At 43.1% G+C, this 23,954-nt stretch overlaps 1 protein-coding gene across 1 annotated transcript; it reads left to right on the top strand.

Moving 5' to 3' along the window:
• The first annotated feature begins 10,536 nt into the window (after positions 1 to 10,536).
• Positions 10,537 to 14,473, top strand: LOC142073061 (palladin-like). The gene is made up of 5 exons (XM_075131947.1): positions 10,537 to 10,590; positions 10,681 to 10,807; positions 12,393 to 12,455; positions 13,201 to 13,342; positions 14,445 to 14,473. Exons 1-5 carry the CDS (start codon positions 10,583 to 10,585, stop codon positions 14,471 to 14,473), a joined length of 369 nt encoding a protein of 122 aa, XP_074988048.1. The 5' UTR covers positions 10,537 to 10,582.
• The last annotated feature ends 9,481 nt before the right edge of the window (positions 14,474 to 23,954 follow it).

Here is a 23,954-nt window from a genome sequence, read left to right as displayed (position 1 = left end):
AGAAAAGGGAGATCGCAAGCTCCAGAAACAACCCACAGCCCTCTGCCACTTGAGCTAAATCAGATACAGAAAAATACTTACGTTCTTTCTAATTCACCACCAGAGGACAACGTGCTGTCAAACAAGCAGCGCCCGATTCTGCTGCCACTGAGATCGATAGCAAGAAACCTCCCCTCGTCATTCCTAGGCTCAGGATTGGACTTCCCGAAATCCTTGGGAGCAAACTATCCACAACCAATATCATTAATGATGGATTCATTACACACTGTTTTCTCCAGATCTAAATGAGCTTCCAAGGTGATTATAACAGGAGATGTTTGAGGAAGCACTAACAGGCTGGTTTTAAGTGAAGGAGAGACAAAAGGAAGATTAGATAAGAATCAAACATTCCCATCAGGGTGATTATTCAGTGACCTGTTTCAGAGTAGCAGCCCTGTTAGTCTGTAGCCGCAAAAAGAAAAGGAGTACTTGGGGCACCTTAGAGGCTAACAAATGTATTTGAGCATAAGCTTTCATGAACTACAGCTCACTTCATTGGATGAATGATCTTTAACCCAGAGAGAGAAGGTGGGTGAGGTAATCTCTTATTGGTGAGACACAAGCTTTCAAGCTACACAGAGCTCCTCTTCAGTCCTGGGAAACTTAAGTGGTGATGTGGACATGGCCTAAGTCAGCAAAATTTGTGTCACCTCAGGTGTGTGAGGAAAAAAAAACAAACACACCCCTCAGCGACATAAGTTTCTCTGGCATAAGCGGTAGCGTGCCCAGCTCTATGTCGGTGGGAGGGCCTTTCAGGCCAACATAGCTACTGCTGCTTGTTGGGGGTGGTTTAATTATGTCAGTGGGAGAGCTCTCTCCCCTTGGCATACAGCTGCTATGTGAGAGATCTGACACGCCGCAGCTGTGCGGTTGTACTACATTCTCTAGTGTAGACATAGCCTGACAGCTAAAATACAAGGTGGAACAGATGGTTTAGCATAAGTAGTTAACACATATTTCAAGGGACCATTCAAGGTGAAGTAGCCCATTAACACCCCGCCCCTCAACAGAAGCTGGTCCAACAATAGATATCATGTTTCAGAGTAACAGCTCTGTTAGTCTGTATTCACAAAAAGAAAAGTAGTACTTGTGGCACCTTAGAGAATAGATCATGTCACTCACCTTGTGTCTCTAATATCCTGAGACGGACACTGCTACAAAGTCAGACACAGTTTGATGAATTTTCTTAACACCCTGCCTTCTGGGTAAATATGGTAATTGTCTGACCAGACCAATTTCCCAAGCCCAAGTTATAGGGCTACTTAAAGAAAAGGAAAGAAAGAAAAGGCTTTAAAATGAAAACTGATGGCAATCTTAACGCTGGAGAGCTAGGTGCTGGGCAGCTTAGCACTTGGAAAGCAGTTCAGGCTCATGTTTTACAATAAGCCTCCCACTTCTTCCACAGTTCTCCTCCTTAATGGCTTCTTGTCTCAGGCACAGAGGATCACTGTCACAGCAGCCCGAACTTGGCAGGGCTGGAACTAGCTGCTGTGACGGAGGGGTTTGCCCCATCCTTTGTCAAGGACATTTGCAGTTCAGGCAGTGCTTGCGAATCAGTGGTTGATCCTGGGTAATATCAACTGCCAAAGGGCTCTTTCCCTCCCAGCTGCGTTTAGTACAAGGATGGAGAAAGCTTCTCTGCGATTCAGCCCTTTCCACAGTTCTGTTCCTCCCAGATTGGATTTCTGCAGTGCACTTCATGTGGGGCCACTACTGGAAACTTCTTGGAAGCTAGAGCAGGTGCAGCCTATTCACTCACCAGTATTAGCTGCATGGAATATATTACAGCTTCCTAATTGATTTCCTTCCTGACACAATCCAAACTACTGGTATTGCTCTATAGAGCCCTACATGGCTTTGTTCCTAAGTCCTCCCTGAGGAGCCACTCGCTCTTTATTCACAGTCAGAACAGTCAAGATCAGCTGAGCTAACAGCTCCAGTGTTAGACCTTTGGGGAGTGGGGAACTCTCAGTTCTGGGACACACTTTTCCTCTTGGCCTGTTAAACTATAGGATGTGTTGTAAAGCCCATCTAGTTACTGGGAATTGGGAACTGTAACAGTTTAACATCACTACTAATTTTCTATTGCATACGGTTTATACGAATTTTGGTCACATGCAGAGAAGGATGTGTGCAGCAGGTCTGTTTCCAGGCCTGAGCAGAGACCAGAACATGCTGTAGTACAGGAAGAGCTGGTATAATAGTGTGTTTTAGCATGTATAACAGTGGGAATAGCACGTAATGGTTTCATCACAGAATAGCAAAGCCATGAATCATACCTAAAAAACCTCACACATGGTGACCACACTCTTTAGATCTTCTAACTCAGCTTGGATGACACATCGGCCCCACACTGAGCAGTTGAGTTGGATAGATTCTCCCCTCCCCTCCCATCCATCTTGTTAACGTATGCCTTGCAGAAAAATCTCTATCAGATGTTGGGGCAATGGGTTAATGAACTGCAGAGCCATTTACTAGCTGAAGAGCATGTCCTGCTGTTTTGTGCATAAAGCCAATAATGCAGAACCTTCTTATCAAGTGTCCTGTTAATTGCTTACATCTGTGGGCCACCATCTCTAAGCCAATATGGAAGAACACAGCCAGAGAGCAATAAACTCTGCTTTGGTACTTGCTTATTTCACAGACCTATCTAAAAAGGCTAAGGTCTTCTTTGTTCAGCTCTCACTTTCTGTAGATATTTTGAAAAGGCAGTCAGGCTCAGGGGTTCTCAAACTTCATTGCACCGTGACCCCCTTCTGACAACAAAAATTACTACACGACCAAGACCAAGCCCCACTGCCCCGGGAGGGAGAATGGGGGCAAAGCCGAAGACCAAGGCCTTCAGCCCAGGCAGGGAGCCTGTAACCTGAGCCCCGCCATCCAGTGCTGTAGCCCTCTGGCTTCGGCCCAGGCGGTGGGTCTCAGGCTTTGGCCCTGGGCCCCAGCAAGCCTAAGCCAGCCCTGGTGACCCCATTAAAATGGGGTCGCAACCCACTTTAGGGTCCCAGTCCACAGTTTGAAAACCACTGGGCTTGATTATGGACTAGGTTTAAAGGCTCTGTCAAAGCCCAATAAACCCAAAACCTAATACTCAAAACCAGCCACATTGCAATTTGGTGAGATCTCCAAATGGAAAGAAATTCCAACAACAAACCACCATTTAGACTCTAGAGTCCATCCTGCAACCCTTCCTCATGAACAGTCTTAGTGAAGTCAATGGGAGTCACCGGTGCTCAGCACCGCTCAGAATTGACCCCCACAAGGTTTTCTCTTTGAGCACAAGATTGTGAGTCACCCTGTCTGCCCGCACTGGGCACGTGAGGCACCCCCTGATTACCATGTGAGGGCCATCTCCATTGCAGATCACAGTGTGTTGAGGGATGAAAGCAGCCTCCTCAGGACTCATGCAGGTGGAGAGCGCCTTGATTTACCCCCCTCTTCCAAGTCACTGGACAGCACAGATGAGCGGAGGTACAGGTGGTAGCCTCAGTGCCCACCCACAGAGTTGTTCCCACCCCCAGCTCCATTTTTATGTCCTCCTGTGCTAAAAAACACAATTTCTGTCTGGATGCAGGACAGGGTAGTGGAGAATTTTAGGGACAGAGTAGTAAACTTTGTATAGACCTCTGATCTGCAAGCACAAGTTCCTCTTCATTCCCTTTCTCCTGGCTGTTCCTACCATAAGAGTCGTATCTACATAGCTATCTTGGGGGAATCCACCACTCTGAGCTGGGGAAGTTACAAAAATTAAAAATAGTGTAACTCAGCTGTATTACTCCAAAGTCTAAACCAGCTTGAGTCTAACTAAGCATGTCTACACTAGAGAGCTTACAGCTGCTCTAGTGTAGCTGCTTGAAGCCTATGGGAGAGAGCTCTCCTGCCAGCTTGCCTACTCCAGCCCTTGAGAGTAGCAGGAGTGCTGTTGGTGGGAGAAGCCTGCCTGCTGACATAAGCGCCAGCGTGGACAGCACTATGTCCATGTAACTTATATCGCTGAGGGGCATGGTTTATTCACACCCCGAGCGACATAAGTTATGCCGACATAAGCTGTAGTGTAGCCATAGCCCTAGCCTCTTGAATGGGGAAGGGGTTCTAGTATTTAGAAGCATAAAGAAGAAAGAGGAAGATTCTTACATTCCTGACAGATACCTGTAGGAGCAGAAACCCCAAGGAAAAATGGTTAAGAGCCTTCTATTTAACAAATTGCAATATATTCTTGTTAATGTAAAGTATCACCTAACTGCAAAAAATGCAAGTGCCCAGTCTTCCAAAAAGTTGACGGGCCTAATTGTCCACTGACCTGTCCCCGTGTCCTCCTGATCTCTGCAAAGGAGGTGCCAGGCTCTCCTAATGCAGACTGGATGTGTTTTCTACCCATTTTGCACAGGTGTAAATGACGACAATGTCAAGCAGTGGAGAACCAGGCCAGTGTTTTCAAGCTGCCCACAGACTCAAGCAGGTGTGCATCTGGTTCACATCCTGAAGGGCTAGAGACACTGGGCCAGATTCAGAAGCAAAGCATACAGTGACCTAAATCAGACCCCTTTACATTCACTTGGACCCAGTCTCTCAGGGTGCAAGGGAGCCTAAGTGCATACAACTTCTTCCAGCTCCTTGGCATGCAGGCAGCCTTATACCGAGGTTTAAAAGGGGTAGAGGGGTGGAAAAAGGGAACTGAAGGAAAGTGAATTTGACCCTTTTGTTCTGCTGAAGGTAAGCTCAGATTCTGGGGTACAAGACCACCATTTCCAGAAGATACAAAGCTCTGGGCTGCCCCAGCTCAACAAGGGTGCCTAACAGAAAGTCAGTTCAGAAGATGTATCAAAGTTGCCCTGGGGCTTAGCTGGATCAGTGCTTATGGAAGCTAAACTTTCTCTGTCAGAGAGTTTGTTGAATGTTATTTTTGACACGTGCTGAGCCCATTGACTTCAAATAGGAGCTGAGTCACTTGGTATCCCTAGAAAGAAAATCAAGCTTCTTTTGTTTTAGCTATCTAAATACGGATGCAGACGCCTGACTCTAGGCCCCCCCATCTGAAACGTTGGACTCTCTATCTGTCAGTAGCTCAGTGATTATCAGAAAACGGGGGACAGCAGGGGATTTTGCAGCGGTTTGCCATGGGGGCACAGCCATACTCAGAAAAGCGGGAACATAACACCAAGACTAAAATTAATTCACTTTCATCATCCCTAGCCTGTGCTATGTTCACAGCTCTTAATTTAACGGCATTGCTCTTTCAAATGAAGGGTCCCTGAGGCTATTGTCTCCCAGATTGTGTTGAGCACACTGCACTAGGGGGCTCTATAGGAGCACCAAGGGGATTTCTGGGCAGGTGCTTATACTTTAATAAAGGTCTCAAGTGAAATTTTCCAAAGTGGGTAAATAGGTAGTGCACAGGGGAGTTCTGTAAGGCCAGGCCCTCCACCCCAGACTGAGCCCTGGGACCTCTTCCATGGTCACTGCACTCCTCCACCGGGATGTGCAGCGGATGTGGATCATCACTGACGGCTATGTCCCTCCCTTCTCTGATCCATCACAAATCCAGAGCCACCACTCTACATTGTTGTGGATGAACATGCAGAGGGTGATATTGTGCCCCATTCACCACAGTCTCTCAGGTTTCACTCACAATATTGGTGTGCATTGTGTGGGAGTACACAGCCTCACACACTCAGGATTCGCCCCCTAATGAGAATTTAAGAGTTTAATTATAATCTATTATTTAACTATACTTATTCTATTATATGGCTTCTATTGGATGGAGCAGTGCTCAGTCCAAGCCGCTGATCTTCTCTTTGACTTTTAAAATGTTCCACTCCCAGTGATGGCATTGCATGCATTTGAGAGATGCTGCAACTCCACATAGTGAAGACAATCAAGCGGTCTCAATATAGGTCTCTACTGAAGAGTTAGGGGAGTTTTATTCTTCCCTTGATACTATGGACATTAACTCCCATGCACACAAGGAGTGGAGAATGGATCCCTAAGTAAATGTGTTATAGCTGAACATAGGACTAAAATTCTGCGGCCTTAACAGTCATCAGTACCACAGTAAATGACCCCTTGAAATACTTCATTTAAGTGTTTCAGGCTCTGAAGTATATTTAAAAAAAAAATAATAAAATCAGCCTTTGTAACAGTGCCTTTGAATATTAGATCAGTTTCAGGTTAGAAAAGCTCTTCACTAGACTTAGTATGTTTTTCTAGGCAAGATTTTTCAGCTACTGTAAGAGCTACAGTAAGAACTGCAATAATCACTCACTGCTAGTGTTATGGCTAAAAAATCATTTCTCTTGCTATTTTTTCTTCTCTGTGTCCCCCCTCCTCCTTGCAACACACCCTCAGGATAATGTAGCCAGTTAATATGCCAGAAATTTATTCTAACTAAATGAAAAAACTTAAAGGCTGCAACCAAATTTAGACAAGTGGCTGTAATAAATAAAATACATAGTTATACTTGGCTGTTATGTAAATGCTTTACATGTTCAAAGTCTCATGCAAACATTCACTAATCTTCATGAAATCCCTGAGTGGGAGGGTAAGGCACTAAAAGTGAGCAATACATGTTTAAATAATTCTATGAAAAAAATTTGAGTCACTAGGTAAACTCTTTTTAAGATTTAGAGAGTCACCCTCATTCTTCACCCTAATCAAAGTCATTTATTAATCCATTCCATAACCTGCAGGAAAATGCCTGGTCTAACCAATCACTCCAGGTTTCTGAGGAGGACCAAAACACATATCAATTTAATCTCCAGCTTCCTTGGAAACTCTCCACAAGCAACTGACAAACCACCTCCAACAGAAAAATTAAGACTAGAGAGCTCACACCTGAAATGGCCACAGTTCACCAATCTAAACTTAAGACACCAAAAATTGGACCCCAGACAGAATTTTCTGTACAAGACTACCTCTGCTAAATCATCATCCTTTATACTAGTTCAAACTCTAGTAATTATAATCACAAATATTACATCAAGCAAAATTATTATATTTGGATTTTTTTTTTTAAATCCTCAAAATAATTCAGACAGCTTCTAGCTCTGGTTTGCAAAAGTTAAGTTAGCCGAAGATTATGCAGTGGATCAAATCTAAGTTGATTTTAAAACTACAAGACATATTAATACAATAAAATTACCATGCACATCTAAGCCCGCCTTACCTCTAAACTGTAGGGTTAAAAGGCATTTCCTCCCCCCACCCATTTTTATAATGAGGTTTATTTCAGATCTGTCAGATGCTCACTTTGTTCCTAAAACAGATTCAATGTGCTTTCCACATCTGGCAAAGCTTTCCATGCTGCTTTAACATTTTCCTAACCCGTTGTATTATATTTGCACCAGTACTGGCTATAGCATAATTCTGCAGACATGTCAACTATTTGGGCAATGCTAGAATGTCGTCATTATTGTTTGTGTCAACAGCATGATTGGTATGTACCTTGTAATCATTCTGGTGTTGGGTTGCAAAGGTCCCCAACTCTTCATTTAGCCGAGTCTAATTCTGTCCTCTTCACAAAGATCTAGAATTACACTAAGTAAAGGTTGCCATTTACGTGGAACACTGAGGGTGCTAAAATGACTCACTAAGGTAAAACGCACGCTATTTAGTCTCTCAAGGACATAAGCCGTACAATGCTGAAGTTTCTGCTAACCCTAGAAAGAATAATGTAAAAGATACAAGAAAGCAGCACCCATTTGATTCCTCAAAATCATGCTTGGAGCTCACAGGGAGCTCTTGTAGCCCTGTGCCCAGGGCAGGAAGAAGTGCCCAGGTGTTCTGGTTTGTTTTTTTAAATCTGGTTTTCAGTTGTAACTTTTTTTGTGGGGTTGAGGGGGTGGTGAGTAAGTGGTCCCATCAGACTGCAACTATCCAGGTGGGTATTAGGATCTGACTGAGTCCCCTCATACCCTTTTGTTGCCATTTTTGACAGCCTTTGGGTCAGCCAGTTTTGGGTAACAAATATATAAATGGAGGCGTTTTTGGGTACTCAGATAATAATAGCTTTGACTGAAAAACTTCACAGTGGGGTTCATCATGTGACATCACTGCTTCATCAAACTGGTCAGAACAACTAAACTGAGCATTCTAAATTGGCAGAGGTGGCATAAAACCAGAGTCAGGACATGCACAGTCCAGTGGTGTTGCCAACTCTCATGGTTTTGTCATGAATCGCATGATAACTATTGTTTTCCTTAAAGCTCCAGCTCCTGGAATCAAGTGGATATGTGATGATTTCACCTTTCATTCCTAAGAAAAAAGTAAGTTTCTAGCCCTCATGGCTGTGGAGAAAGCCTCAAAACATGACCCCAGTGCACCCTAAAGGCTCAAAAAGCAGAAGGCAAAGAAAAAATACCAAATCTATTATTTTTACACAATCTCGTGGTTTTTGGTGAGCCTGACTCCTGATTTCTGAACATTTGGGGTTGGCAATACTGACTGTAACAGTCACATTACACTCTAAATCAACATCTGCCATCACATTCAGCAGACAAGATGGATTTCTGCCTTGGGGGCTGTCTTTTCCTCCAGGTAGGCTGTTGCTTGGGCTTTCTTGGGAATCTCCCTAGGCACCTATCTGCATCTTCAGGCACCTAAATACCTTTACAAACCTGGCCCTTAGGCCATAGAGAGTCTCAACCTGCAAGACAACACAATTTCTCTGTAAAGGCAAGTGTTTAACCTATGCAAAGGGAGTGTGAAACACTACCAAATGATATTGGCAGTGCAAGGCCCCAATCTTGAACACACTGACACAGTAACTTAACCTCAAACACCCTCAGAGTCTACGGCGCTACGCATGCAATTACAGTACATCGTAAACATTTGTAGTATCAAGGACTCCATGCTGCCCTGCACCTTGAGTAATATGGCTCCAAATACCCATGAATCCACACAACAGATGCTACTGGGCCTTAGTCCCAGGCAGAGCCCCCTGGGTCCTAGAAGGTATTTTCCATGCACTGAGTAAACACTGTAAGTGGAAATCATGTTATTACATGTATGCCTTTTACTCAGTGATTTGAACATGTCCCCATGGTGTAAATCCTACTGAGTTAGGAGAGAGGGATTTTAATTATAGTGGTGGCCTGGTGGGTTGTAGACACCTAAATTTTGGCTCTCACTCATTGGCCAGTGGACATAATCCCAGGGCATTGTCAACTTCTCCATTCAATGACTCAGGATTGTTACAACATTCCAGGCAGAGTGGTGGGGTGTTCACCCAGCCCCTTGCTATATTTTAAATGGGTATTGTCACATCTATGATCTCCATCCTTCCACCATGCTGCTGAATTGGCCAAACTCACTTCCTCCTCCTTAACTATGCTCCCCCATGGAGATCCAGAGCCATTGTCTCCATGACTCAAAGGCCCCGTCTGTGGTGTAGAATGGTCAAAAATGGCTCCAAAGTGTAAGATAGCAGCATAGTGCAGGTTCAATCGATGTGTCTGAATCTGTAAAGATTATTTATTTGGTCACAAGAACATACAAATGGCCATACTGGAGTCAGACCTATAGTCCATCTAGCCCTGTATCCTGTCTTCTGATTGTGGCTGCCGGTGCCAGATGCTTCAGAGGGAATGAACAGAACAGGGCAATTTATCAAGTGATCTATTGTGGTCAACACAATAGGCAGTGGTATCAGCACAGCAATTAAAGGAGCTAGGCACCTAACCCCATTGAAAGCCAAGTCTGCCCCCACGCACCCTATTTCCCAGTCTGTCCCTCCAATTCCATCTCTATATACTATGTACTCCAATGGAGTTAGAAAGAAGGTCCCATTTTTCTCCCCAGATTTCTCGGTTTATAGTTTTCCCACTAATGGCAGGTATGATGACCTAGAAAAAAAACAAAAAACCTTTTTATTCTAATAAACTATTTTTGTTTAAGGAACCTGCCATTTGCCAATTGCTTAATAAAATGTCAACAGAACAGCAGGTGAAATCCTAAGCCCTTACAGACTCAGGGGAGGAAATAAATAAATAAATTAATAGATGTCTCAAGTATAATTTACAGCATTCCATGCAGTTATTATAACCATCAGTGAGCTGCTCAGATTAGTCTCCAAGTTAAAGATTTGCAAGATGAGGAAAACCAGAGAAACTATGGAGGTTAGCCAACTATTTCTTTTATTGTTACTAGCTCCAATAGTAAAGAGGAGTCCCACCCCTCGATTCTAACACTCCTGCACTGTGTGGGTGTTTGGAATGCAAACCTAGGTCCAGATCCAAGTTTCGCACATCTCCTGTCTTTATAAACAGGCCACACAAAAAAATAAACCCCAAGCCCTCCTGAGCCTGGAAACACATTGGAGTTTTGTGACTTGTGCCCATTTCTATACAACATCAATGTTTATTATATTAATACACACACACAGTGTGTTGCACTTAATTACATACTGTTTGCTTCGCCATCATTTTCCCATAGGCAAGAGGAGGCAGCTGTAAATACCGTTGTTTTACATTTGTTTCCTGTAGGTTTATAGAGAAATCTGAAGGCGGTTCCTCCCTGCGAGTCTCTGTAGTCTGGTGGTGCCAGAGAAATGTCACAGTAAGTGCAGACTCAGAGGTTGATGACTGAAGCACATTCAGTCTTTAAAAGTCTATGCCTCCACTTAGCCTTGTTTATTTTTCCCACTAGGACAAAGCGGAAAGCAACCAGTATCTCACTGACCATTGGTTCCTCAGCCAGTGAAGTCTCTAGGAGCAATACAGCTCATCAGAGTTACTCCACTTTAATTCAGCCAGTATCTATTGACCCTCAAAGAGTAGGTTATAGATTTATTATTTTATTTACAGTATTTTAAAGCAATTTAATGGTCAGCTCTTGAGCCCATTGAAGCCAATGGCCAAATGGCAAATCATCTGCATGGGGACGCCCTGAAAGGAGGGTTTGGGTTTTTGTTTTTTTTTAATTTGTTCTGCCGCCTTAGAACTGTATTTCTAAACCTCCATCAACTTATTTAGGAAAATAGAGTGGCTGCCACATAGCTTAACCATTTGTCATACTCCTTCAAAGGCGCATTTCAGAAAGGACAGTTGGTTAAGAGCCCTACTAGCTGTAGAGCTGGGGAATTCAAACCATCCAGGGACTGGATTCCCATTAAACTGGGCTGGGGGTAATGACAAAGAACAGGACCACAGGAAAAACAAACACACACATTTCAACTATATATTAACAATCCCAAGCAATGCAATCCGAAAACTAATTTCCTTGAGAGTGGAGGTCAGTGAGGAGCAGTCAACATTCCGTGTAACTCACCCCAATGTTTCTTTCACATGCAGTCTTCTTTCACACAGGAAGTGTGGTTTAGAAATCCAATATGCCCCACTCCTGCCATCTTTGCTCGATCTAAACACAGCGAGTCACAATCCTGCAGCCCTTTCTCTCTCTTTATGTCTGCTGAATTTCAAGAATGGGGTAAGGACTGAACACCAGATTCCATGCGGTGTCACGTATGTGCAACCACTCTCACTGAAGTCAGTTGGGTTGCCTGGATGTAACTGAGGGCAGGACTGATCTCTGCATAAGGACTGCAAAATTTGGCCCGTAAATTGGCTTACCAGCCCTCTGACCACCACTTATTCTTACATGGCTATAAGCCTCCCTTCCAATAACTTGCTGATCACAATCCAAGGAGGCATTTTCTTCTGGAGCACTTGAGCAGAGACTATCCACAGAATAGTCAGTAAACTGATGCATGAGTAGCAGATAGGAGATTCCTGAGTTTATTTTAATTCAGAACCTGTCCTGCTGGATTTTTGCACATGAGAAATGCTAGCCATGATTAGAGCTAGTCCGGAATTTTTTTGATAGACTATATCAATTTATCAAAACTGAAATTTTTCATGGGAACATGGTAGTTTCAACTAAACTTTCGTCAGGAAAAGTTTCTCCAGTCCATCTTGGAATTTTTGCTCCAAGCCAGAGAGACTTTGACCCATCACAGAATAGTCAAAAAAGCCTCGAGGTTAAAGGCATTCAAGGAGGAGACCCAGGTTCAAAGTCCCTTCTGAACTAAGTAATGCTGGGTCTTGAACCTGGAGCTCTCACATTCTGGGTGAGTTTCCTAACCTTTGTGCTATAGCCTGCTGTGGTAAGTGGGTGTGTAATTTTTTCTGAAAAATTACAAGAGTTCTCACTTTAATCGCAATTTAGAAAAAAACAAACTCATTTTTTCCACTCTCAAGAAGTGTAGCAGGACAGGAAAACCATTTCCCACCCAGCTCTAGCCTTCTTTCCTATGTTTCAGAGAAGTGAGCTGTAGCTCACGAAAGCTCATGCTCAAATAAAATGGTTAGTCTCTAAGGTGCCACAAGTCCTCCTTTTCTTTTTGCTTCTTTCCTGTACAGCTGCAGAGCCCATCTACAAGCCAGACTGGTTCTACTTATGGAATCGCCCCCGTGTTTACAAAGGTAACAGCACAAACCTCAGTATATTCTCTCCACACCATCTGGGCTTGAACTACGGATGTTGGGTCTTTGTTTCTCCTTTTACTCCTGGACTGCAAGATATTTGGGGATGAAACATGGCTCACCTTAAATTTCATAAATGTCATGTCCGTTTGGCAGTGCTATATGATCAACTACATCATAAGGTGTATAGGGTCCCAGTTTAAATGGAACTGTGTACATAAATCAATTCCACGGATTCTCTACAAAGGAGGCTTAAGGGTGCACATGTATCAGGGTATCTACAGATGTTCCTCAGTTAAATTGCTCCATTTGCCTAGATGATTTTTCTCCACATTTTTAAAGATGTAGGGAAAAAAGTCTATCACATATTCATGCAAGATATTGCTCTTTATAAAACACGCAGAGACAATGCGGGGGGGGGTTTGAGGAGAAGAGGCACAGTCATGTCGTCCTCCTCCTCCCTGCTCCCCCCCCCCCAAATTTCTGCCAGGGTTTATATGCCCTGCTCTGAACACCAGAACCTTTAAATCAACAGTTACGCATAATTTCTGCTAACACCCACAACCCACCAAAATTTACATGGAATCTAATCAACTACTTTAAAAAAAACAAAAACAAAAACCCAGCATTTCATTTAGCTACATTGTACATTCATAAATGTGTGTGTAAACAACACTAAGCATTTGCCATTTAACTGTGTACATAACAAAACCTTAGCCATTTCAAACTGTTTTTCTTCCTCCAGAGTCTACAAAACATCAGGGCCAAAAAAGGTCAATTAGCGGTGTTTGAATGTCGAATACAGGCCAGGCCCACTATGCATGTGCGCTGGTACAGAGACTATAATCAGATCATTGATTCTGCAGACTTCCGAATACTAAGGAAAAGTAAGTATTATTATGCTCACCAGACGCAGAATAATTTCATTCATGGCACAGACACATTCATGGGATAGTAATAAGATAGGAACGGAGAGCTATTAGAAGATCAGAAGACAGCTGTGCATTTATATAGCAAGAATACAGCCTGAAAATACCAAATAGTTTAAAGAAACAGAAGGACATATTAGGTCTCCCCTTTCGTTCCTCAGTGAGAAGAAATCAGACATGTGAACTGCTGATCACATACAAAGAGTGTTTTTCAGGAAAATAACTGCAGGAGTTTCAGAACCCATTAGAAATAGCCATTACAAAATATCATGACAAAGCATCTATTGATCAATAGTATCTTCAACGAATGACTACTGATTAGCAATAGACATTAAAGAAGAGACAAAACATGAGCATATTCCCACATAGGTGTTCACAGATGTAATGGGCCGAATTCATTCCTGGTGTAACACGGCTGAAATCAATGGAGTTGTACCAAGACTGAATAAGGATCCTTACATATGAACACACTGGAGATAACCTTGAGCCACAGAGTTCAGACCTCTGGATATGAATTTCTTCTTGCATCAACATGTGTCCAAGGCCTATCTCCAATATACCCACACTTTCAGATGCTAAAGATGCTTGGCTTCCTGCTTCATAACATATACCTTGCCTCTTACTCCTTTATCTCTATTTGTCATGTCGTACAAATGCATGGGGCCAAATTCTGCTCCCAGCAATGTTGGTGTAAGTCTGGATTAACTCCACAGAAGTCAGTGGAGTGACACTGGTATAACAGAGCAGAATTTACCACAGGGTGTTGCGCTGAAGACACAGAACTGGAAGTCAGGGCACCTGGATTCCATTCCCTTTTCAGATTTTGGGCAAGTTCCTTACAATCTCTATTCCTGAGTTTTCCTCTCAGTAAATTGGGGATAATAATGCAACCTATGCCATATGTAAGATAAATTCATCAATATCTGGAAAGTGTATAGCATTTCTTGGATGGAAAGTGAAAAGTAATTACCATCTAGATTATTTTCTTTCCAAAACTTTACTAAAAAGAAGAGATACAATGAAAATAATTGTGGTTAAAACAAACAATTCTGTATTTTAGACTGGCTTTATGAACTCATGGAGAATTAAAAATCACATTATTTAAGTTAGGACCTCCAGAAACATAAGACCACCAGTACTGCATTTTTCTCTTGAGCTATGAGAGGAAACTGAATGAGAGACAGATGAAAAATGTTCCCTGCATATGAAATCTCATCCTAAAATACTGATCATTCTGTAACCTCTTTGATGGGCTGTCTGGAAATCTGAGTACTGAAGGAAATTTTATAGCAATTAATTCTCTCTTCTTTCTTATTTTGAACAGAAACATGTTTGTCGGCAGTTCCTGGTAAGTACTTTGCAAAGCTTTTGCTAAATATTATGTCACTTCGTTTGCAATAGGCTGGCCCAGAATAAAAGCCACTGATGGAAGGTTAGCAAGAGCAAAACAGCTTGTGCACTGATACAGTGATAGTCTCTGCATACCTGGGTTCGAGTACAAGCACCTAAGAGGCATAGTAGGGAAGGATTTTGTCCCTTTAAGGTTCAGCTAGGAAGACAGAAGGCTCTCTGTAGTGAAAACCTACCAGCCTATAAAATGACCTCAGGACTTTAGTGAGGTTTCCTCTTGAACGGGTGTAAGTGAGAGCAGAATTTAACATATGGGGGAAGCAAGTCTTGCACTGCATCCTGGATACGGATACGAAAGGAACCCTCCCCTACCATCCCTTACCCCCAAAATCCCTTCACTTCTTGCTGGGCAACCCAGCTGCCTGTTACCACAGAGGCCCATTACTGTTCCTGCAAGGAGCACCTCCTAGCTCACCCATCCTGGTCAGTGGGCAGGGGCGGCTGGCAGACTGGAAATAACATCATCCCTTTAGCACCTGCGTAGGGTCTGCTCACCCCAGAATACAGGGAATGAGTGTAAGACAGCAGTTCCATCAGCGGGCTCAGGTGGCAGGCTATCAAGAGCCCCTGACACTATTGCTGGGAATTACAGGCTCGGTATTTCCTTTGCTTCCGTGGTTTTTGATCCCAGGCTGCTTTTCCATACTTCATAACTGCTGTTTTTACAAGCCTCAGTGTGTACCTCTGCAAGAGCATTGGCATGTGAGGAATACAGACCCCAGCTTAGCTTCACTCATGCCCAGCCCCAGCTCTCAGCACTCAGTGCACCTCGCCTTGCAAGGGGCAGCTTTCTAAAGAAAGGTCACAGGGTTAAATCCTGAGCCTATTAAAGGGGATGGCAAAATTCCTCATGGACTTCCTGGGAGTCAGCATTTGGCCCAGAGACCCTTATGGTACCAATCACATCCTCCAATCTCTCATTTCAGAGGAAGTTTGCACATTGGTTATTACAGAAGCTTTTCCCGAAGACTCCGGGGTATTTAAATGTATTGCTGAAAATGAGTTTGGAGCAGTGGCATCCAGTGCCCACCTTTCTGTTTCCCAAGGTAAATAAAGGCATTCAGCTCATGAAGAGGGTAATAAATTCAAAGGACCTGCCTCCACTCAGCATTGGGCAGAGTCCCAGTTTCTTATCAAGGGGAAAACCAGGCCTAAACATCTTAGAAACTCAAGCTAGATATAGTAATAAGAGGAGTGGCTCCAAGATAATTTTTTTTACTCTAAACAGGATGGTCCCCACTGGGCTCATTTCCCCTGGGAAATGCCCAAATGGACTACGAGTAAGAAGGAGGGTGAGGTCACGTCATTCCAGGTGGTGATAACATGGTGGAGCCAATAAACAGGGCACTTTCCCAGAAAGGGGGCTCTTCCCAGAACTACATCCCCATAAACTCTCCAAGTAGCCAGACACACTCCTTACTTACAAGATAAGTACTCTCCTTCCCCCACCCCACCCAGCCCTATGATCTCAGTGATATCCTCACTGGGGTCCTCAAGTGGCCATGTGTGTGCAGCATCCTCCTACTTCACCTCTTCTTAAGAGGGCCACTTCGCATCAGAAAAAAATGTCTCTATGGATACTGACTTGTGATCACTGTACTCCCCTTCCTCTTGCTAGGTCATAGGGCACCTGTTGGGGTCAGTCTCAGTTTCCCTACCCTTGCTGTCCCTGCTAGTTTGCAACCCCCTGTGGTACCGGTCCCCATTGCTTCCTCCCCTCCTGGTGCTCAAGAGTGCTATCACCAAAAAGGGTATGGTGACTTTACCATGCCCCTAGCGGTCCCTGTTTTTTCCCAGTACCCAACAGAAGGATGGCCTTACACTGTGGCAATGCCTGCCGCTGCCTGTCTGTGTAGTGGGGCTAAGCAGGCCATTCAGAGAAGGTAGACAGGAATTGGCACACCAGCCAGTCCGATCATCCAAAATGGTCCTAAGGATCTTCAGCAATGGAACTTAACAGTTCTCCAACCTGGTCCCCTTTAGGTTGCTGTTGGTCAGTCACAGGGTGACCAGATAGCAACTGTGAAAAAATGGGACGGGGTGGGGATGGGGTTTATAGGCACTTATATAAGAAAAAGTCCCAAAAAACGGGACATCTGGTCACCCTTGTCACTCACATGGCAGAATCGGAAGAATCCCTCAGGCCACCTACAGCAGCATGCAAAACTCCCTTCACTAACCCCAGGAGGAAAACAACAACACTCCCCAGTTGTAAAGTGACCAAAATTCAGTCATAAAATGTGATATGGCATTGGAATTACTCTATTCAAGACACAAGCTTTCTGTTCAGTTTTAAGCTTCTTAGGAAAGTGGTGCAGATGGGAGAACAGGAAACAAATGAGTTTCTGGGTCATTTTTAAAGAACTCCAATAAGGATATTACACTTTCACCTGTGATGTAAATTGGAGGGAATGGTCACTAGTGGTCAGAGTTCTGCTGGCACCTCTTAACAGGAAGGATGCGATCATCAGCATCCTGGGAAAGTCCAGTTTGGGATATGTACCTGCCTCCCCAAAATTCCCCCACTAGTTTCAGTTTCTGTCCAAATCATGTGCATGGTATTGCTGCACCGTGTTTAGTTTCACCCACGAGGTGGCTCAGTTTTGCTCTAGATAAGGTAGAGAGTGAAAGGATTTGTAGATGTGTTTATATAGTTCTTTGGAATGCCCTCTGCCTGGAAGGTGCGATATCAGTTTTTGCCTGAGCAATTAGCAATTGTACTTTGCAGGAGCAAAAGAGATGGAAGGATTTGAAACCCTTCCCCATACGCAAGCTGCCAAGAAGACAGCCTCATTACCGAGGAAAAGCCAGAATGTGGTAAAGGAAAGAGATCTGGCTACCAAGCCCCCATGTAATGTGCTGCAAAAGACCCCAGACCCAGGCAAGCAAAGGGAACGTGTGAATTCTGGATGGCAGAATCACCAGCGTGAAATGGAAGAATTTCATGGCATTTATGAAGACTCTCCTGAGACTTCATCTGCTTGGTAAGGCAAAGTGGACAGCACAGCTGTACTTAAGTCCATTGTATAGCTGCCTGTTTGTTTGCACACATGCACAATTACCTGACCTGTAGTCATAAATGCACAATGCAAATGTTTGCATATGTAACCCACTGGGGAGCATATGAGACAGGTCCCTCTCTATGCCGATCTTTAAAGGAGCAGAGTTTGTTGCAGCCTGAGCTAGAGAGAATTGGCTCTTTATCTCAATCTGTATCAACTCATGCCTTTAGTTCTGGAGTTCAATCTCTGATGTGTTGTCCAGAAAAGCAGCCATCCCACATACATAGGTTCCCATGTTTAGCACAATTCCACTGCTGCATGAACTTGGAAAACGTGGCCCAGAGTTCAGACATACAGTACTCAGGCCATTAAAATAAGTGGGCACAAATCAAGAGATGAATACTGTCAATGACTCATTTCCCCCAAAACACAGACAGACAACCAGCCATGCTGGGCCCACATTTTAAAAAGAGCTCAACACTCAAAATTCAGGCTCAGGTTTTCAAGAGTTTTCAGCATTCAACAGCTCCCAAATATTCTCAAGGGGAATGGCAGGATGCTAAATACTTTTGAAAAATCTGGCCACAAAAAAGTAAGGACCAGTTTTTTAAAAGGTATTTAGAGGCATCCACAGAAGCAGATAGGTGCCTAATTGGATTTTCAAGAGTTCCCAGGCATTTTTAGGTGCCTAAACACTTTTACAAATCTAACCTTAATTAACCCCTAGGAAATCTCTCTGCCTCTAGAGCAGAGCATGAGACAGGGAGCCATGCACTCCCAATTTCTAATCAGAGCTCTGACACCAATCTCATCAGTAGTCTTGGGCAAGTTACAGCACCTGTGTGCCTCAGTTTCCCCCTCTGTACATTGGAGATCATACTTGGGGGGGGGTGTCTTAGAAGCGTGTTTCAATTAGCGTTTGTAAAGCATTTTGAAGATGAGAGGTGCTAAATAAATAAATGATAAGCATTGAATAGCTGCTCTACAGGATACAACCAGAACGGTTCCACCATGTGTCATAGCCCATCTACTGCCAACAGCTCATGCAGCTCCTCCAACAAAATGAAGCATTACTTGCCCTGGTAGGACCCTGTGCTTTTTGGAGCAGGAGGCTCAGCATTCTAACCTGTTGGTTCCACAGAGATCTCAGTGGCCATAGCTCACAGCATGGTGACAACTGTGAAGCCCTAGTGGCCACAGATTTGTTGCAGTGCTGTCTCGGAGAAAAAGAACAAACTGGACTTGGTTACTTTTCTTTGCAATCCTGTCCTAGACACGAGCAACACTGTAATGGTGCTTATTTTCACTGTGCGGCTCTCAAGCAGGGTTAGTGATGGTCAGTCCAAGACTGGCTAGTACATGAAGGTTCCCCAGCACTTTTCATGAGGAGAAGGCTCACTAAAAGACAAGCTTGTGCCTCTCACTTGGTCAGCTGAATGCGAGCACTGCATTATGCCTTCACATCATGTATCACTGGTTCTGTGACAGAAAGCAATTTGTACTGGGTAACATTATATTTGGATCCACTCATCAACCACAGCCAATGAATTAGTTATTTTAACAACTCTGAACATACGATTATGCAAGCTCACCAGAAGAGGAGAGGTTATTTTTAAATATTGATTTCCCTGGGCAGGGATTAGTTCCTGGTAAATTTTATTTAATAGGGAACTGAAAGTGGGGGTTTTAATTTAAATAATTTGCAAATCATCAGCTGAGGCCTGATCATGCAATGAACTCCACACAGGCAGATTCCTGTGCCCATAACATCAGTGGGTCTCCACCTATTGAGATCTGCTTATGGCAGAATCAGAGCTGTAATTGAAGTCAGCTTGGTGGCCCTAGATAAATCAGCTTGCTTACAATATACCTTGACAGAGTTCAGCTTTGTAAGATATGAAGAGGCAGTTCCTGCAGTCTTCTACAGGTTGTGAATGTGCCTTAATTACTGAAGCCATCAAATATGAGAAACTAAACCCAGACATGTGATTACTATGCTGTGTGGTCAACTCAGGCTCCTATAACAATTCTGACAGGTTTCAGAGGAACAGCCGTGTTAGTCTGTATTCGCAAAAAGAAAAGGAGTACTTGTGGCACCTTAGAGACTAACGAATTTATTTGAGCATGAGCTTTCGTGAGTGCTCAAATAAATTCGTTAGTCTCTAAGGTGCCACAAGTACTCCTTTTCTTATAACAATTCTGAACACCTAAAGTGGCGAGTTGAGCAGCAATGGGGGTGGGGGGGCGTATCTAAGAGTGTGTTACTTGTACTTTTTACCTGTGGATTATTTCAAATCAAGGCAGGCTGTTACAACCACCCCCAGACAGGAAAGTCCCTATAAAGCTTTCACTGACACGTTTCTTTCTAAAAGGGAGACATTTTCTAGCTTAGCCAAAGGAGTCAAGTCAGTTTCTCCACCCTCTTTCCAGACTGGTCACCCAAGGTAGGAAGTTGGTACTTCAACATTTCCAGTAAGTTCAATTTTGTGCAGTCTCTTTTTTGGATGATGCTTTGTTCTAACTTATCCCAGGGGAAGTGAGTATTATTTAGATTTTTTTTTAAAAGTTCTGGTTTATAAATTCTGAAAGAGGCTTATACAAAGTGTCACATAAGTGAGATCTAGTTTAAAAGCCTGTATTATTTCACATGAGACAACTAAGGTCTGGAATTACAGCACCAATGAAAGTTTCTCACTGGAATGACAGTGGCTTTGGGCCTGATCTTTTTAAAGGCATTTAGGTGCCTAAAGATAGCTCCACCCCTGAATCTTCCCCGTGCCACTTCTGAAAATCCCACTAGGCTCCTATTTGTATCTTTGGACATCTAAATACCTTTAAAAATCAGGCCCTTTGGGCATGATCCTGGAAATGTGACCACATGTCCTACCCAAGTCAGTGAATACTACTACTGACTCCCATGAAACTAGCTATAGCCAAGTGTCTGTAGGGTCACGCCCCTAATGACTTGCTACACGGTAGCCGGCTCTTTTGGGATATAGGCGATTAAAGTTGTAGAAACAGACTTAAATACATGGAAGCAACAGTGTCAATGGAAACTTACCAGAAAGAGAAGGTGGAGACAGGTGTAATGTCAGAATGCAAGCCCATTATTGGGAAGGAACGGGGCAGATAATTCCCTGTGCTTGTTCTTCTCAGAACTACCAGTTAGCAACACAGTCACACCTACAAAACAAAAAAACAAACAAAAACACCAGTAAATAATGCTAGAAAATAGCCACTAGCTGCCAGCCATCTTCTGAAGCCTTTAAGCTTCCAAACTTACTAGCTTCCTTTTCCCTGCTCCCCAGGGGAAAAAGCACAAAACAAACAATTGCTGAGCTTTAAGTGTTAAAGGGACACGGTCAACAAGTACTCCTTTTCTTTTTGGTCAAATCTAGCTCATTTAAAGAAGAGGTTTGAGGCCCTAGACCTGTTCTTAAGTCTATTGGCCAGTTTCTGTCTTTACAAGATGATCTTTCCATTTTTTTCCCCCTCCCTCTGCTGCTGTGTAAAGATCCTCAGAAACTGACTAGACACAAACTGGGTGCAATCAAATATACAAATTAAACTGAAGAAACAGCTCTTCTCTAATGTTCTTCGTTTAGGGAAACCTTAGCTGTTAGTTACAAGTTTAAAAATTCATAGTTTGTATTGGGTAGACAGTGTCCCTTCTTAAAAAATGAATTAACAGTTCTTTTAAACCACTTCCTACCTTTGATTTCCATCTTCTGCATTCCTTTCACTTCTCCCAACCCAGTCCTAGCTGTATTTAGCAGCCTCTTAGATATACAAAGCTGCCTTTTAAATTGATGTCTTGCAACCAAATTCTGTTCTGAGATAAGCATGCTAGACTCTGAGGTCAATGGGAGCCGATCCTGCCTATCTAAGCACAGAATGTGACCTTTAACACTCTCACAACTTTCTACAAGTCTGATGATCGCACTACAATTGTCTTTACTCTCTTTTAGTCCACAGCAGTTCCTATTTACAAGTGTGGAATCTTGGTTTTAGCTACAGCACATTTCCTTCCATAATCACTCTCATCATGACAAATTTAAGTAAATTAGCACATAATTAACACCTGCTATGAAGAATTTGTTCACCCAACAGAGGGATCATTTAAAAATGAGCTTTAGGTGTGAATGCACCTTTCCTTAGTGCCCAAAAGACACCAAAAAAGTGATTGAGGGAAATCTAAAGGTTACATGTATTTTATATTGCTGTACATCTGTCGAAATCTATGGACACTATATTAGTAGGACATGCTATAAAAGTGTTGCTAACATATAAATAAAAAAGACAGCACTCTGGTCTCTGGCAGGGAAGGATACAATCCACCCAGGTTAGGGTAACACATTGTTAGGGTTGTGAGCCCCCCATGTCCATCTGTCACATTGTCAATTCCCGATTTGGTGGAGAGTTGCCTAGGCTGACCTATCTGTACCCCTATCCTATCTAAAGCTCTGATCCTGCAAACACTTCCATGGTTAATTTTACTACCATGAGTAATCCCATTGGTTTTGATGGGATAACTCATAATAGTAAAGTTAAGCATATGTGTATTTACAGGATTGGGCCTAAATGGTTAAGAATTGACCACATGCACTCATGCAGATGGCCGACTTACACACCCTTGCAAAGTTAAATGCAGAATCAAGGATTTGTGTGTGCTAATTCAGTGTTTCTCAATCTTTTTGATACCAGGGACTGGCTTGCTACCTTCCTAAATAGTGTCAGGGAGATCTCAGGGACCGGCACTGGTCCATGGACCAGTTGTTGAGAAACACTGAGCTAATGGGTAGCTATTTAAACCAACCCTATATTTTGTATTGCATAGTTCTGGCTTATGGCCCTGGGCACCTTTAAATCAGCATTGGTTCTACAGTGATATCATTCAATGAATTGCAGTCAATTAAATGAACAGAGGTGTAAGTTTGCTAAATTGTGCTGTTTCACAAGTCCGTAAACACCAAAGAAAATCTTTGTGTTTAGTTGTTCTTCACCCTATAGTCACTCAGGCAGACCACTAAGGAAGGGAAGCTGTGTTTCTATACAGGAGCTTGCAATCTCAGTTCCTTTTAGCTGAACACAACTATTATAAAGAATTGGCCGCTCCTGGACTCTGGCAGGTTAGTGACACAGCTAAATAACACAGAACATTTAATTGAGAAAGCAACAATAGATGGTGTGTCAATTCTTTTAAAGTGGGCAGTCTTTTCTAGTGGGCTAGGCAAGGAAGTTCTAACTTCCTAACTAAGCAAGTAAAGTTCTAAGTCAGCTTCTCAAGATGGCTTGCTACGTGCCCTTGAGCATATCACTTAACTTCAGTGGCCTTGTCAACAGGATTTTCAGACTCTCGCCACCACTGCAGATCAGCTGGGACTTGTTATGCTCAAAGAACTTGTGTTGACCAGACACAGGTATTTTTACTGCTGTGTGATTTCAAATGCTCTCTGAGTAGGGTTAAACCAGTGGTACTCAGACTTTCCAGACTACTGTATCCCTTTCAGGTGTCTGATTTGTCTTGCATACCCGCAAGTTTCACCTCACTTAAACTACTTGCTTACAAACTGAGACATAAAAATACAAAAGTGTCATAGCATGCTATTACTGAACAATTGCTTGCTTTCTCATTTTTACCATATAATTATAAAATAAATCAACTGGAATATAAATATTGTACTTGTCAGTATACAGTAAATAGAACAGTATAAACAAGTCATTGCCTGTATGAAATTTTAGTTTGTACTGACTTTGCTAGTGCTTTTTATGTAGCCTGTTTCAAAAGTAAGTAAATATCTAGATGAGTTGATGTGCTGCCTGGAAGACCTCCGGGTCCCCTTAGGGGTACACCCTATGCCCCTGGTTGAGAACCACTGGGTTAGACAATATAATAAAAATGCCTTCTGGAGAGCTGATGTGGGGAGAACTGAGGAAAGGGAATAATAGAATAAGGTGTCCAAAACTGCTGGTGCAGACAATGTCACAGATCCTCCCTGCTGAAAAATGAGATAATGAAACCTACTTGTCTACCTCACACAGCTGTTGTAACTAAGGCTTGCTGTGCTTTGCAGAGTTTGCAAATAACTCCTTTACAGCTCAGTTGGATGGAAGCATACCCACAGTGTGAGGAGCTGCCCCAGTGCCCATCCCCTCAT

Source organism: Caretta caretta, chromosome 8, assembly GCF_965140235.1.
Source record: "Caretta caretta isolate rCarCar2 chromosome 8, rCarCar1.hap1, whole genome shotgun sequence".
NCBI lineage: Eukaryota > Metazoa > Chordata > Testudines > Cheloniidae > Caretta > Caretta caretta.
The sequence above is the reverse complement of the archived record's forward strand: the minus strand, read 5'-3'. Positions and strand labels throughout refer to the sequence as shown.